The sequence below is a fragment of the Pavona decussata genome, unplaced genomic scaffold, assembly GCF_977016875.1.
Source record: "Pavona decussata unplaced genomic scaffold, jaPavDecu1.1 SCAFFOLD_300, whole genome shotgun sequence".
NCBI lineage: Eukaryota > Metazoa > Cnidaria > Anthozoa > Scleractinia > Agariciidae > Pavona > Pavona decussata.
The window spans coordinates 4,238,263-4,255,127 of record NW_028145697.1 but is presented as its reverse complement, the minus strand read 5'-3'; the positions used below and the strand labels follow the sequence as shown (position 1 = coordinate 4,255,127).

Here is a 16,865-nt window from a genome sequence, read left to right as displayed (position 1 = left end):
ACGTCACCTCCCTTAGGCCGATGTTATCTTTTCTCAACGATCTCATGACTGCAGTCTCAAAAGTTGATGTAAACAAGACAGGATCACCGGAGAATACATTTTGTTTTCGATCCATATTTTCGACAATTTAACGCAATACAATGACACAGAATCCAGAAGATAGTGTTCGATACAGCCCATATTTGTAAGTGGAATACGTTTTGTCTTAATATTATTTGAATTTTAGTACTTCAATGAAGCGATCACGCCCGGCAAGATCAGTTCTTCGACAGCCGCACTCATGAATTATTTTATTCAGCATTCCGCACAAAACGCAATATACGCTTTATGTGGATTGATCAATTTATTATCTTTAAGAAGAATTGTAATGGCTTAAAAACTTGTTTAGGTGTCTGTACTGTTTATAGGCCCCCATTGCTGTTGTTGTAGTTCATTTGTTACTATACAGAACAGCAGTTGACTATTCACAATACGTGCTAGAGATTGTTTATCTAAGTTGTGATCCTTCGCTTCTGATGCAGTATAAAAAAATCACCAGCAAGTCAAGCAGCTGGTGTTAGTAAGGAGGATGCTAGTGGAAGGCAAGAAAAAGAGTCAGGGAAATCCCCAAAGAAACCCAGGCGACCGGCCAATAGATTTGGAGAGATGTCTGAAGAAGATGTACTCAAACGGACTTTACCTGAACATCTTGGCCACAACCTGGATATATTATTTGTAAGAGTGTAATTTAAAGGACATAAAAGTTATGAATTGAACTAATACTAGCAAGTTACATGACTGTATATATACAGCCCATAACAAAGTTTATTTAGAGGGGAGAGGAACGGTTTAGGGAGGAGGGAGAGACGGCCAAAAAAGATAGGGAGGAGGGAGAAAGGAAGCAAAAAAATAGGGAGACGGGAGAACCAGCATAAAAAGGGAGGACGGAGAATCTTCTTTAAATAAATGTGGCATGAATGTTTAAGGCCTTAGTAGCTCTTAATTCAAGGACCTTACTGACTCATTTACTCAACTGCAAGTTAAAATGTATGTAAGACTTCTCGCATGTAGTCTCAACAATTTCTTGCCCTTCCCTTGTGAGTCTTGTAAGATCATCATTTGTTCACCGTACCGAGCGGTAACGACAGCACTCGGATCTGTCTGATTTCCGGGCTTTTGTGACTTCTTTTGTTTGGTGTCGGTTTTGGCGAATCTGAAGTTTTCAGAGTTTTTGAGTATCACGGTGAGTGTATGTTATTTTTATGTGAAAGCTGTTTACGGTGTTACTGAAGATTGATTTAAAATTGAATCACAAAAGTCTCCTTAAACGGCTGCACACCTCACTTTCTACGGAAAGAGGCCATCCTTCACAATCATTCCTCAAAACCTTAACACAGTAGCAACTGATGAGATTCACTGACAGAATCGAAACTGCAGTCTTGCTTGATAGTTACTATGGAGGAAAATAACATTATGAATGAAGAAGGACCACTCACTGCATCCACATCAGTGCTTCCAAAAGACATTACCGCAATCAAACTTCGCAGAATTCAACGACTTGAATCGCGGAAAAGCACTGATGTAAAACAAACTACGAGTAAGGCACTCTATGCGGTCCATCTGAACCGAAACTAAATGAACATATGGAAAAAATTTCAAACATCCAAATCACTTTCCTTTACACATGTGTACACAAGGGCGAAAGATTAAAAAAAAAAAGGAATCAATTTTTGACGTGCGCACGCACTTCAAACCGACAGAAACTTTCCAGTACAGTCTTTGTGAAAGGCGAAGCCTTAAGACTTCTAAAAAAACACTTCAAAAAGAACATTTGAAGAAAATATTACTCTATTTAATCAGAGACTACGCTACAGAGGTTACCCCGATAACCTTACAGATAAAACTCTCTCAGAAGTCATTTCCACCGAAAGAATGTCGGCCCTACAAAACAAACAAAAGAGGCGCAAAAACATTTTGCCCTTTGTTACAGAATATCGCCCTTCTGTGCCTAATCTAAAAACCATTCAGATGAGTAAATGGCACTCGATAGAAAGACAAAATCTTCTAAGAGAGATCTACAAAGACCCTTCCCTACTTTCGTACAGAAAACGGAGATCTTAGAAAGACGTACTCGTGAGAGCAAATTAGCTTTGAAGATCATATTCTTCCTATCTCGACCAATAGGAGCCGTGTTTGGCCTGTAATCATTATTTTACCATCTTTACACGATAGTAATATGTTGTAAACATGAAAGCTTCAAGCTTACGTGACAAAACCGAAAGGTAGTATGGGAAGAACAAGATATAACGACATAACAAACGTGTTTCGTATGTTTTCCTTCTTTTTAAGACGTGTGGAAACGAGGCACTGCGGTTAAGTAGCAAATAAAATAAGCCTCTTAAAAGACTTATCAGGGAGAAAGGTGAAAAATCAGGGAGGAGGGAGAAACGGCGGAAAAAATTAGGGAGGAGGGAGAAAATAGGGAAAAAAACTAGGGAGAAAAGAAATTTAACTGCCCGTTCCTCTCCCCTCTATTTAAGGAATGACTGACTTTGGAGGTTTACCTTAAAACTATTTTGTTAGCTAGTCATGTATGTGATCATTTGTTCACAGACACCTGGCTATTTTGTTTCATTCACTGCTTATGAAAACTAAATATTTTACAGTCTGAGCAGTTATGAAAGCAAAATGTATAAATATCCCCCTCTTCACTTTTGACAAATAATTTATAATAATTATTGAGAATACTGCTTAACAAGAAGTAAGTAATCCTTGTTTTTCTGCTAAGAACCCCCCTCCCCCCCTTTGTAGTTTGCATTGGTGTATATGGGTCTTCCCATGAATTTTAATGTTAGAAATCACTGTAGGTTTCAATGTATAGATGAAAAACAGCATTCTGTGGAAAAACTCTTGGAGCAAACCTCTTGCTGCAAGTCTCAACTCTACTGGGTTATAATGACACTGAGTCCACGTGGGATATAAACCCAGTCCTCATTGGTGGAAGGTGAAACTAATTTATAATAATTCTGTTACTGCTGCAGGTAGGAATAAATCCAGGCTTAATGTCAGCTTATAAAGGGCATCACTATCCAGGAGCTAATAATCATTTCTGTGGGTAAATTTTCTTTTATTTCAATCAAATTTCTTTATATAATATTTCACCATTTTATGTAGGTTGGTACATGTATAATTATGCAATTAGAGAGCTTTGGATTATCTGATCTGTAAATTTGGTGGCATGGAAAAGTGTACATTTATAACTCAAACAAAAGTTGGGCATTTTCAAACCTAATTTGTCTTCTTGTTCACGTCTTAAAGGGATTATAATTTGTCTAATTACAAAGCACTACAGAGAGAGGTACAGAATATTGTAGTTTTCAGCAATCTGATTTATTCCCCACTAAGCGTATATGAAGAAATAAAATATGATGATTGTTACACTATCACTACTTTATTTCTAAAGTCCATATTTATGATGAAAAGAAATGAGAAAAAATATATTTCTCTTCTTTAATGCATGCTTTCCCTTGTTTTCCTTCACGTAACTGTCATTTTATCCTGTTGCTGAGTATACTATAAAACAAAATATCCACTCATCATACATGAACTCTTAGGAAATTTATTATTTTATGCAAATGTACACTGCGTGACATTCAAACAATTCAATGTGTCAATATTTTTTGCAAAGCTGTCAACGATCATCTATCAAACCAATCAGATCATGATACCAGAATTTGGTATCATTTTTTTTTATTTGCCTCACAGACATATATTAAATGTTTACAGTACTAAACACTACTGATACTAAATACTACTAACAACATTCACTATACTTGCACTATTTACAATATTAGCTATACTATCAATACCATCCATACAATGCTTGTACTACTAATAATTACAATGCTTACACTACTTACAATTCTAATACATCACACGCACACACACACACACACACCCACATAAACACCTAAAAAAAGGAAATAACGCAAGAAATAATAAGTTCCATTGATCAAGTCAGAGGAGTTATTTTTCATGCCTATTTTATAGCATTTCAATTCTGTATTTAATTATCACTTTGTCAATGTAGTCTTGGAGTGGTTTGTTGTGTAGTTTGTTGGCGTAAATATAGTATCTCATAAATAACATGGTATAATTGAATTTCCTTACTAGTACCTTTTCATGTAAGTGCGAGAGAATTTGGTATCATGGAACGGCAGCATTCAAAGAATGTCCACAGGCTCCCTTCTTTCTTTGTCACCCCCATACCGTGCTCCACTCGCTGGCTTGCCGGGTTTTCTTTTCGCCCTATACCACACTTGGAAGCCTGTTCAGAGGTTACTGACATGTAAAACTCAATATTTACATAGAATATAGAAGATATTACATGGCCACGCGGAGATACGAAATTTCTCTTCGATTGTTGAAAAAAACACGAGAAGAGAAATTTCGTATGTCCAAGCGGCCATGTAATATTCTATTTATTATATAAACGCCAATGAAATACCAAACCATTTCCTTTTCGCTGCGAAAGGCGCGATTTATTATGTAACCATAGTAACGGTGTTATTTTCATGTGTGGAAAAAACGTGTTATCTTCACGTGTGAAGATATCACGTTTTCGCGCAAAAGCTCACCTGGTATTTCACTGTATATTACATATACCAGAGTGGAGAGGTGCATGAATAACAACTCTCATATATGTGCAACAGCTCTGTTTGTTCCTCTTGTATGTATGCACTTGTTAGCCATTAATTGAATTTCTTTGTGTCTACAGGGCCGTGTCTGTATGAATCAGGACTGGTTCCTGAGAAGTTGACATATCTTGATGATGTTAGATGCCCAGCGTCATTCGGTATAGGTTTAACAAATATGGTGGAACGCACCACTAGAGGGAGTGCTGATTTGTCCAGGTAAAAAACTTTACAATTTCTCAGAAACTGAATAGGTCATAATTATCATTCACTTCATTTAATATGACTCAGTTCTTAGGAATGGATATGCCGAGGTAATAATACAAATCACTTCTTGTGATGCTTAATAAACTTCTAGGCCTCCTTATGAATACTAAAAACATTTATTTCACATTTAACTACATTTGACTTGAAAGCTCAAATGTCCTGCAACCACTTTGACATGTGGGAATCTGCAAACGCTCAACAGAAGGCGACTCCCCTTGATTTTCAAGAACACATCGTTTGCATGAAGCAAGTTTGAAAAAACTTTCATCAACAGTATGGTCCAATTCTACGTCAGTATAGGGTATAAAAGCATCATTTGTTTCAGTCAGTTTGGTAAACATTTGACTTAAGGAATCAATGAAAACTTAGGCTAATCTTGAATTAATTTTGTTGAACAGAAATCTTTTATGTGATTTTTCTTAAGAACACTCTCACAATTTTACCGATTTGAATAAGTGTAGCCTTACCTGTGACCTTGGTTACAATCAAACCTACGCTTATTTGAAAGTTGTATCAACTTTTTGTAAATGTATGAAATATCTTGGCTGAATTTTCTCTGACGGTGAAGTATCAGTAGTTCAAATTCAGGATGGTCAAGTGTGCCCGTAAAAAGTGAAGGGAAGCTTTCTTAACGCGAAGTTTGGTCCATAACGGGGGAGACATTGCCGTATCAGGCATGAAGGTTCCCATACAATGGAATACGTCAAGTGGGTTTCACTGTGTATGTGAAAAATAAATAAATTTTTCACTGTTTGAAGGCAAACAATAAAAACAAAACAACCGTCGATGAATACCACAATCTTAGCTAACTTGAAACATCTGGGTGTAGACTAGACGATCTAAAAGCCGTCCATTTCTTGATATGAAATAGTCATTTTTCAGGAAATGCGTTTCATAAATCAATTTCTAGCTGAACGTACAGTATGTGAAGAAACAGTTAAGGCACTGATCCCGGCAAAGCTTACAGTTAAGAGCAGTAAGTTGTAAGTTTTTTAAAACAAGGCCGAAGCGGTATTTATTACAGGCTGTTTTACATATCTGGATCCTTGTCAGGGGCACCCAATGGGAGTTTTCTCTCAGATCCTTTGAAATGCTGTTTTAGGCTATCTGGAGTGCCTTTAAAGCTCTGTAGATTCATTAAAAGCTGCGCTATAATATTTTTATCTGTTCGGTCATTCTAGGTGAACTTAAGTCTTTTCGAAATTACTAGGGCATTTTTGTCCATTTCCCAAAAAACTTAGGTCTTATTTCCTTTCCGAAAATCTTAGCTGACCTTTTTTCGGTACCCGAAAATCTGAAAACACCAGGCCTTAAATTTCCCATATCACGAAAGTTCGAGGCGAAAATTATTTGTAGAAAATTGTAGGGGATTAAGGGCCTTCCGAACAGATAATTTACTGAAACGATCCGTTAGGTGCCCCTGCCTTGTTGAAAGGTATCCTTTAAATCTAGTTGAAACATTCAGATTTTTTCACTCATGTCCAATATACACAAACGGATACGAATCGTCAAAACACCCTCACCAATCGTACCATTGGTAAAAGATTACGATTTGTCAAAGACGCCTTACGATTCGTACCATTGGAACGAATGGTAAGCTCCTCATTCGATCGGAATTCCATTGGTGAAATGCATCTCATTAACACTTGTAAGCCGTGCAAAAACGAATGGTCGATTGGTACCATTGGTACCATTGGTACAAATGGAAAAGTAGTCAGTCGATTGGTTACGATTCGTACCATTGGAACGAACGGTAAGCTTCTCAGTCGATCGGTATACCATTTGTAAACTGCATCTCATTAACTGGCTTGTGAGCCATGCGAAAACGAATGGTCGATTGGTACCATTGGTACAAACGGAAAAGTAGTCAGTCGATTGGTTACGATTCGTACCATTGGAACGAATGGTAAGCTCCTCAGTCGATCGGTATACCATTTGTAAACTGCATCTCATTAACTGGCTTGTGAGCCATGCGAAAACGAATGGTCGATTGGTACCATTGGTACCATTGGTACAAATGGAAAAGTAGTCAGTCGATTGGTTCACCATTGGAATCTGGATCTCAAGACAAACGTCATGACTTGAATCTTCCTTGATATATAAGCGAAATACCTCGTTCTTTAATGCATGAGCCGAAACAACATGAAACAAGTGCACTACACATAAATCTATCTCGTTCCTAAATCCACGAGCCGAAACAAGCATGCTACGCATCAATATATCTCGTTCTTTAATGCACGATGGGCCAAAACAAGCGCGCTACACAAGAAGATTCCTCGTTCTTTAATCGATGAGCCAAGACAAGCGCGCTGCACATGAATATACCTCGTTCTTTAATCCATAAGCCAAAACAAGCGCGCTACACATGAATATACCTCGTTCTTTAATCCATTAACCGAAACAAGCGCGCTACGCATGAATGTAACTCGTTCTTTAATCCATGAATTGAAACAAGCGCTCTACACAGAATATAACTCGTTCCTTAATCCATTAACCGAAAACCGAGCGCGCTACGCATGAATATAACTCGTTCTTTAATCCATGAACCGAAACAAGCGCGATACGCATGAATATTACCGGTCTCGTTCATTAATCTATAAACCGAAACAAGCGCACTACACATGAATATACCTCTTTCTTTAATCCATGAACCGAAACTAGCGCGCTACACATGAATATAACTTGTTATTTAATCCATGACCCGAAAAAAGCGCGCTACGCATGAATATAACTCGTTCTTTAATCCATGAACCAAAACTTTAACGCGCTATACCAAAACCGAGCGCGCTACGCATGAATATCACTCGTCCTTTAATTCAGGAACCGAAAGAAGCGCGCTACGCATGAATATAACTCGTTTTTTAATCCATAAACCGAAACAAGCGCGATACACATGAATACAACTCGTTCTTTAATCAATGAACCGAAACAAGCGTGCTACGCATGAATATTACTGGTACTCGTTCTTTAATCCATTAACCAAAACAAGTGCGCTATACGTGAATATACCTCGATCGTTCTTTATCCATGAACCGAAACAAGAACGCTACACATGAATATACGAGTCATATTCATGTGTAGCGCGCTTGTTTCGGTTCATAGATTAAAGAACGAGTTAAATTCATGTGTTGCGCGCTGGTTTCGGCCCAGCGATTAAAGAACAAGGTATATTGATGTGTAGCGCGCTTGTTTCGGTTCATGGATTAAAGAACGATTTTGATTTATGTGTAGGGTGCTTGTTTCGGATCATGGATTAAAAAACGAGTTATATTTATGTGTAACGCACTTGTTTCGGTTGATGGACTAAAGAACAAGGTATATTCACGTGTAGCGCGCTTGTTTCGATTCATGGATTAAAGAACGACTACCGGTAATATTAATGCGTAGCACGCTTGTTTCGGAATAAATAACAAGTTGTATTCATGCGTATCGCGCTTGTTTCGGTTTATGGATTAAAAACGAGTTATATTCATGCGTAGCACGCTTGTTTCGGTTCATGGATTAAAGAACGAGTTATATTCATGCGCAAGGCGCTTGTTTCGGTTCATGGATTAAAGAACGAGTTATATTCATGCGTGCGCGCTTGTTTCAGTTCATGGATTAAAGAACGAATTATATTTATGTGGAGCGCGCTTTTAACGAGTTATATTCATGCGTAACGCGCCTGTTTCGGTTCATGGATTAAAGAACGAGTTATATTCATGCGTACGCGCTTGGTTCGGCTCATGGCATTAAAGAATCTGGGTATTTTGCTTATAGATCGACCTATATTCTAGTCATGACGTTTGTTTTGAGATGCAGATTCCAATGGTTAACCAATCGACTGACTACTTCTCCATTTGTACCATTGGTACCAATGGTACCAATCGACCATTCGTTCAAGTTTCTGAAGTTTCAAACGGCTTACATGTGTTAATGATATGCATTTCACCAATGGTGTACCAATGGAATGCCAAGTCACTCTATTGGTACCAATCGTACCATTGGTACCAATGGACGAACGGAATCCAGCTGTACTCCAACCGAACTGTAGCGAAAATAGTCTAAGTCCCCTTAATGAGATGCAATTCACCAATGGTGTTCCAATGGAATGCCAAGTCACTCTACTGGTACCAATCGTACCATTGGTACCAATGGACGAACGGAATCCAGCTGTACTCAAACCGAACCGTGGCGAAAATAGTCTAAGTCCCCTTAATGAGATGCAATTCACCAACGGTGTTCTAATGGAATGCCAAGTCATTCCATTAGTACCAATCGTACCATTGGTACCAATGGACGAACGGAATCCAGCTGTACTCAAACCGAACCGTAGCGAAAATAGTCTAAGTCCCCTTAATGAGAGGCAATTCACCAATGGTGTTCCAATGGAATGCCAAGTCATTCTATTGGTACCAATCGTACCATTGGTACCAATGGACGAACGGAATCCAGCTGTACTCAAACCGAACCGTAGTGAAAATAGTCTAAGTCCCCTTAATGAGATGCAATTCACTAATGGTGTTCCAATGGAATGCCAAGTCATTCTATTGGTACCAATCGTGCCATTGGTACCAATGGACGAACGGAATCCCACTATACTCAAACCGAACCGTAGCGAAAATAGTCTAAGTCTCCTTAATGAGATGCAATTCACCAATGGTGTACCAATGGAATGCCAAGTCACTCTATTGGTACCAATCGCACCATTGGTACCAATGGACGAACGGAATCCAGCTGTACTGAAACCAAACTGTAGCGAAAATAGTTTAAGTCCCCTTAATGAGATGCAATTCACCAATGGTGTTCCAATGGAATGTCAAGTCATTCTATTGATACCAATCGTACCATTGGTACCAATGGACGAACGGAATCCAGCTGTACTCAAACCGAACCGTAGCGAAAATAGTCTAAGTCCCCTTAATGAGATGCAATTCACCAATGGTGTTCCAATGGAATGCCAAGTCATTCTATTGGTACCAATCGTACCATTGGTACCAATAGACGAACGGAATCCAGCTGTACTCAAACCGAACCGTAGTGAAAATAGTCTAAGTCCCCTTAATGAGATGCAATTCACCAATGGTGTTCCAATGGAATGCCAAGTCATTCTATTGGTACCAATCGTGCCATTGGTACCAATGGACGAACGGAATCCCACTGTACTCAAACCGAACCGTAGCGAAAATAGTCTAAGTCCCCTTAATGAGATGCAATTCACCAATGGTGTTCCAATGGAATGCCAAGTCATTCTATTGGTACCAATCGTACCATTGGTACCAATGGACGAACGGAATCCAGCTGTACTCAAACCGAACCGTAGTGAAAATAGTCTAAGTCTCCTTAATGAGATGCAATTCACCAATGGTGTACCAATGGAATGCCAAGTCACTCTATTGGTACCAATCGCACCATTGGTACCAATGGACGAACGGAATCCAGCTGTACTGAAACCAAACTGTAGCGAAAATAGTTTAAGTCCCCTTAATGAGATGCAATTCACCAATGGTGTTCCAATGGAATGCCAAGTCATTCTATTGGTACCAATCGTACCATTGGTACCAATGGACGAACGGAATCCAGCTGTACTCAAACCGAACCGTAGTGAAAATAGTCTAAGTCCCCTTAATGAGATGCAATTCACCAATGGTGTACCAATGGAATGCCAAGTCATTCTATTGGTACCAATCGTACCATTGGTATCAATGGACGAACGGAATCCCACTGTACTCAAACCGAACCGTAGCGAAAATAGTCTAAGCTCCTTAATGAGATGCAATTTACCAATGGTGTACCAATAGAATGCCAATCCATTCCATTGGATTCCGTTTGTGTGTATTGGACAACACTCGATTTTTTTGTTGTTCTTTGAAAGGAAGGAAATGAGAGATGGAAAGGAAGGACTTATAAGAAAAGTGCAGCAGTACAAGCCGTCGATAGTGTGTTTTAACGGAAAAGGTGAGCACTCCTACAATGAGCGGTTGCTTTTGTTTATTTTGTTTTGCCTTACAAGATTTAAGATTCATCTCATGGCTGAATGATTACGCCTTTCTGATTGGCTAAGGGCTACTAACAAAAACGACTCCTCCTTTCCCCATGCATTGAAAGTATGGACCCCCGCAGATAACGAGAGACGACGAAGGAAAATATGACATATTGGGGGTCAATTTAATACAACTTTGGCACTTGAACAGTAGAACCCGGTTAAAGGTGGGTTCCCTCTTTCCCTTCCTCAGTTTTTTGTGTCGCTCGCATCCCAATTTCCGCGCGTTCAAACAGCGAAAAACACTATAATCCCAAGGAAAGGCTTGCTACACAGGCTGAGTTGAAGTAAGGAAGTCGCAGAGGCTGTTATTACGAAACTTTTAAATGCAGAGGATCACACAACGCACAAGTCAACTGTGCTGTATACTTTTCGCTGCTGGATCTCTTGTTGTGGAGATTCACTTGCCACACGTCACTTCACGTGTAAACAAACCAAACTGATTGGAGGGCCGACACTACAGCAAAGGGGAATTTTAATTGAGTCAATGTTTCAAACCTTTTTCAGGGCCAGAATTGATATTAGTTCCATGATACACTGTTCAGTGTTGTTGTTGTTTTTTTTTGTTGTTGTTGTTTAACAGTTATATACGAACTCTTCGCTGGTTCCAAGTGTACAGTTGGCCGGCAAAAAGATCCAATCCCTGGAACGAATTCGGTGAGTGAGCTGAAGGTTGACTGTAAAAAAAACGGTGGTGATTTTTCACAGAAATAAATTCAGCCGTATCAACACGAAAGCCCACCCATCCTTTCTTTCTTGTTACTGTTTGTTTCCTCTGGTTCGTGGATCACAGGGCTGTCAGCCGTGTTGTCCTCGCTTTTTTTTTTTTTTTTTTGGCCCGTAAGAGTTAGCTATTTTTACGTTTTGAATTTTTTTCCTATGCTGTAACAGCAACGCTTGTGATCACGGAGTTTACGGCTGCGGTTCCCTGTTTTAAAGTTTACCATTTTGTAATTACCTTATTTGCTTTCATCTTACAGGTTGTTTACGTCATGCCGTCCACATCCGGGAGAACACAAACTTACCCGCGTGCAAGTGACAAACTTCCATTTTTCTTGGAACTTAAAACTCTTCGAGACGAGCTCAAGAGAAACTCTGCGGTCCATTCCTGTGTTGACAAAGGACAGTAAAACAGCAATTTAAGCACGAAGGACAAATCAAAACAATTTTATTTCAATCTTAGTCTCATTTTAAGCTATTTATTAACTATTATTTGTCGCGGGAAGGCAGTTAAAATGAATAAAATTCAAAAGAAGGAAAGAGCTTTTATTTTGGGTATCAATTGTTGTGATGGGCATTATAACTTGGTTGGACAAACAAGTGTGAGCCCGGCCTGAAACAGTGAAACTGTACTGCAAATAACATGTCTCTCCTCCGCAGAGGCCTCTAAATTTTCGGGCGTGAGCGAAGATAAATATGGCAAATAAGGAGAGTCAGGGAAAGTAAAAAAACGAGGGGCGCGGGGAACGATGGGAACGTCCCCTGGGTTTCTTTTTCTCCATTTCTGTTTTTCTTCCCTTTCCCTACTTTTCGCTCCTTTTTTTTATATGAAGTAGCCTCTGGGGAGGAGAGAGTGAGAAGATTAAAATACTAGGAAACAAGTTGCAGTACACAAGAGCTTCTATAAAGGCACCAACGGCATCTGAAAACAAACAGAGTTGGTACGCACCAAACACCTGAGGTGTCTGATTGCTAGTCTGCGTCTAACTTGCTTCGTCATGATAACGTAACTCCCTGGGAACCACTACATGATACAATAATGTTCTGAAATAAATGAACCAGAATTTCTGTTCAGTTCACTGGAGGCGCCGCGTATGCTGAGGTTTTAGCAATCGATAACAAACGGGAACTTCAACTGTGTATGACTGGACTGGCTCAAACCAATCGAAATCAATCGATTAGTAACGAACTGAATCGATCGATCAATTGCCTTTCCGGTTATGAGTTGCACACGCCGCATAAGTGAAAAAAACAGAGAGCGTTGTCTCGACAGAAATGCTGAGGTAAAAGTTTTTTTTTAGGGTGCGTTCCTTTGGAATGATCCAGATCAGGATCATTGATCGTTCATCGTGTTTCGCGCGTTTCCGTAACTAATATCATGTAGTTCAATCTCAATTATTTTGCTTGTTAACGTTTTTCCGCTAATTTGTCCGTTGATAAATACCTTTCATTCTATCCTGCACTTCCCGGGAACAACATTCGGTTTTTTTGTCAACTGGTCGTATTGCACAGCAGCAAGTTTAGCTATGTTTATTAGCTTTTATTTTGTTGTGTCTGTTTGTAGGTTTTGTAATTTTTCTCTTGCAGTTGGTAACTGTTCACACGAGCAAAACGTCAAATTACAGAAACCTCCAACGAGAAATTGGTCATCTTAGGACGCAAGAAGAATCACTTTTCTCAAAGAAACCCTTAATGAAACAAAAACGTGCTGATGTGCATCACGCTCCAGAGTCATCACGTCTGATTAGCCGGCGATTCCCGTAGAAATAATAAGGAGACATGAGGCAGCCCACAGGCTGCACGTTTGCACCATGTTTTATCAAGAAGACCGTCCTCTTGTTCTTTGAAGGCGAAGAGAAGAAGCTGCGTCTTGTTCTGTCTTGATAGATCGAGTCACAGCTACTTCCGCTCCTCGGCTTAAAGTTGTTTTTAAAAACTTCACTTCGATCGGTAACTGGTGCGCGTAATTTGTAATAAAACAGTTCCAATGAAAAAACAATATAAACAGGCTACCACTCTGATCGTAATCAAGACATTGAAATATTCTAAGTCTCTCTTCCTTACGGACCGTGAGTGAAGTTCACAGACCGAACGAACTGTACGGGTATCACAGTTACGAACTCACAATATGACCAGCTCCCAGTTGGCTTGATAGCTCAGTTGGTAGAGCACTGCACCGGCATCGCAGAGGTCATGGCGGTTCGAATCCCGTTCAAGCCTGAATTTTTTTCAGGCTTTCTTTTCGCAACTGATTAAATTGCGTCCTAACTGCGAGGATCTTTCTTCTATTTGGTCTTTCATCCGCAGTTCATAATATTATATGTTTCATATATTTACATTTCATGAAAACATAGTGTTACCCCAGGGGGGGGGGGGGGGGCACTTGACCCATGTTTGGGTATAGGGGTGCCGCTGGGGGTTTGAAACTCTGACCCTGTTTAGGACGAAAATAACCTTAAATACCTACCCTGTGTAGGACAATGTCCTCTATTTTAAGACCCAATTTAGGACAAAGGACAACATCTAGCTCTTGTGTTACACAAGTGTTTATTGGCGGTAGTAGTAACATTAAAGGCCCACTGTCACTTACCGGACGTGATGTTCCACGCATTGAAACGCGAATACCAATCACAACAGATAAAATAATACACTTCCTAGAAGTGATGGCGAAAAATCCCAAACTTTCGCATTAACAGCGGTAAACCTTAAGTGGAAACTCAATTGACGTGAAGCATTGTTCACTAAAATAAATGCAGAGTAACGTCTTGACAAATACTCGACGACAGTCTTGTAACCATACCCTGTCTAGGACGGGACCAGGACAGACTCGCTTGAAATTATATACCCTGTTCAGGGCAGAGGGGCCAAAAACCATACCCTATCCAGCGGCACGTCCCCGTATAGCCCATATAGGGGAGTACCCCCCCCCCCCGGTTAGGACCGTTAAGGCTGGTTTCCATATGATCGCGGATCGCAGATCGCAGATCGCAGATCGCAATAAGGTCTGCGATCGTCTGCGATCATATGGAAACTACTTCTGCGATCGTCTGCGATCCTGCCGGATCGTGATCGCAGACGATCGCAGAAGTTCTATCTAAAGCCTGGTTCTCATATGCCGCCGAACTACCTGCGACACAGCCGCCGGTACTGCCTGGGATACTGTTCCGACATATGAGAACATACGCCGGCGGCAACAACAACCATCGCAGGCCTTTGCCGCCGACAAGCCTGCGAAGTTGACTTGAGGTCAACTTCGCAGGCAGGTCGGCGGTTCTTCCGGAACGCCGGCGATAAAAAACGTTGTATGTGAACGGAGCCGGCGATCGTCGGCGATGTATCAGCGGAAAATGTAGCCCACAATTCATCGCGTCCAAAATGGCGGATGTTGTAGAACACGATGATGAACAAGCGCGATCTAATTACCCAAGTAACAGAGTCTTAATGGATACTATAAGGCATTTCAGGGCCATTTACGACAAATCTTGTCCCGACTATAAAGACCAGAGGGTAAAAAAAAATGCTTGGCAGGCTGTGGCAACAAAGCTGAACATAGAGGTGTCCTCAGCTCAACAGAGATATAACACAATACGCACCAACTTTTCCAAGCATATCAAGAATTTAAAGGGGAAGTCGGGCTGTGGACGAGACGAAGTGGAAATCAGACCCGACTACGAGTACCTTCGTTGGCTAATTTCACACATTAAGCACCGGGAGACCCGTACAAACATGAAAAGATCGACAGATTCTCCGATCTCCACTGGCAGTTCGAGTGGAACGTCCTGCGCGATTAAGGAGTCCGATGATGGCGTAAATGAAGACGATGAATATTCATCATGTGAAATCATTGATACTCAAAGTGGCTTTCAACATGAAATGATGGCGACAGTCCATGACGAAAAAACTCTACCAAACGATGGGGCGTCAACTTCCGATGAAAGACACGCCAGTACTAGTACAGCGACGGATAGTGATTCAAGTAGTACTAAGTTAAACAAGCCTGGTCAGTATCCAACAAAAAAAGGTGGAAAACGACCATGGTCCAAACAAAGTGGGTCAGATTTTTCCTTTGAGAATGAAGTTGTCAAAACAATGAAACAATTTAATTCGGTTTTGCAAGGTGGTGACCAAAAAAGGCCAGGTAATGATGAAGATGAGGATACATTGTTTTGCTTAAGCTTGGTTCCAAAATTTAAAAGAATTCCATTGAAGTATAGATCATCATTACAGCTGAGTGTGCTAAAGGCATTTCATGATATGGAACTGGCCATAGACCAGGGTAGTGGAATTCCTCCACCCCCTGTACCTCCACATCAGTTTGCACCACTGGTACCACAGGGACAGTGGTATCAACAGCAGCTGTATCAACCTCAGCATGATTATCAAGACACCTCCCATTGTACAAAAATGATCTGATTACTCTATCACTTCCTTATACAAATGAATGGAACATTCCTGTTTATGGACCAGAGTAAAAGCTTAGATGGTTTACATTGATAAGCAATACTGTGTAAGCTTTTGTTGCTCCCGTTCAGCATTTCTGTTTGGTTGATCATCCATGCCACCTTTATATAGGCTCCCTTGGGCTAGTTTTGTTCATAAGTAGGGTTTTAACTTTACCATAATGTTAAATGATTTAATGTTCATGTTTACATGTGGGAAAGCGAAGCTCTAAGCTAAACATGACTACAGTTGTGTTTATGGATCCTGATGGCCCTGTTTAAGTTAGTTCTTTGACAGAGCCTAAGGTGTTGGATTATTGTTATCTATAAATAAGCAGATTTAGCTTAATTTATGTCATAAATCTTAGGGCGCTTACCATTTGTCAGAACCGGCCAGCTAGACCAGTCCATTCTTAAGGAGAATTCCTCTATTAATCACAACTGTCCAGCTAGCTGATCAGTCTATCCCTAAATAGTATACACAGAAGTGATGGGTTTTTAGTGAAAACTCTAAAAAAGAATACTTCATTTCATAAATGACCGGTCCTGTAGGCCAGTTCAGACTTTTGGTATGCACTTTAGTTTACAGAAGATATAAAATTAATATTATGGCATGGATGTTTCTTAATAGACGTTGAATACCAATAAACACCACAATGTTAAGATTTAAGCAAACTGATTACAGTTAAGGCAATGATAAAGATAACCCAACAAGAAAATATAAGGTAGAGCATTACCACACCT

At 40.1% G+C, this 16,865-nt stretch overlaps 1 protein-coding gene across 1 annotated transcript; it reads left to right on the top strand.

Moving 5' to 3' along the window:
• The first annotated feature begins 58 nt into the window (after positions 1 to 58).
• Positions 59 to 12,247, top strand: LOC146454727 (G/T mismatch-specific thymine DNA glycosylase-like). The gene is made up of 7 exons (XM_085095169.1): positions 59 to 184; positions 522 to 714; positions 3,021 to 3,090; positions 4,757 to 4,892; positions 10,795 to 10,877; positions 11,546 to 11,619; positions 11,943 to 12,247. Exons 1-7 carry the CDS (start codon positions 141 to 143, stop codon positions 12,090 to 12,092), a joined length of 750 nt encoding a protein of 249 aa, XP_084951295.1. The 5' UTR covers positions 59 to 140; the 3' UTR covers positions 12,093 to 12,247.
• Positions 12,248 to 16,865: the final 4,618 nt, after the last annotated feature.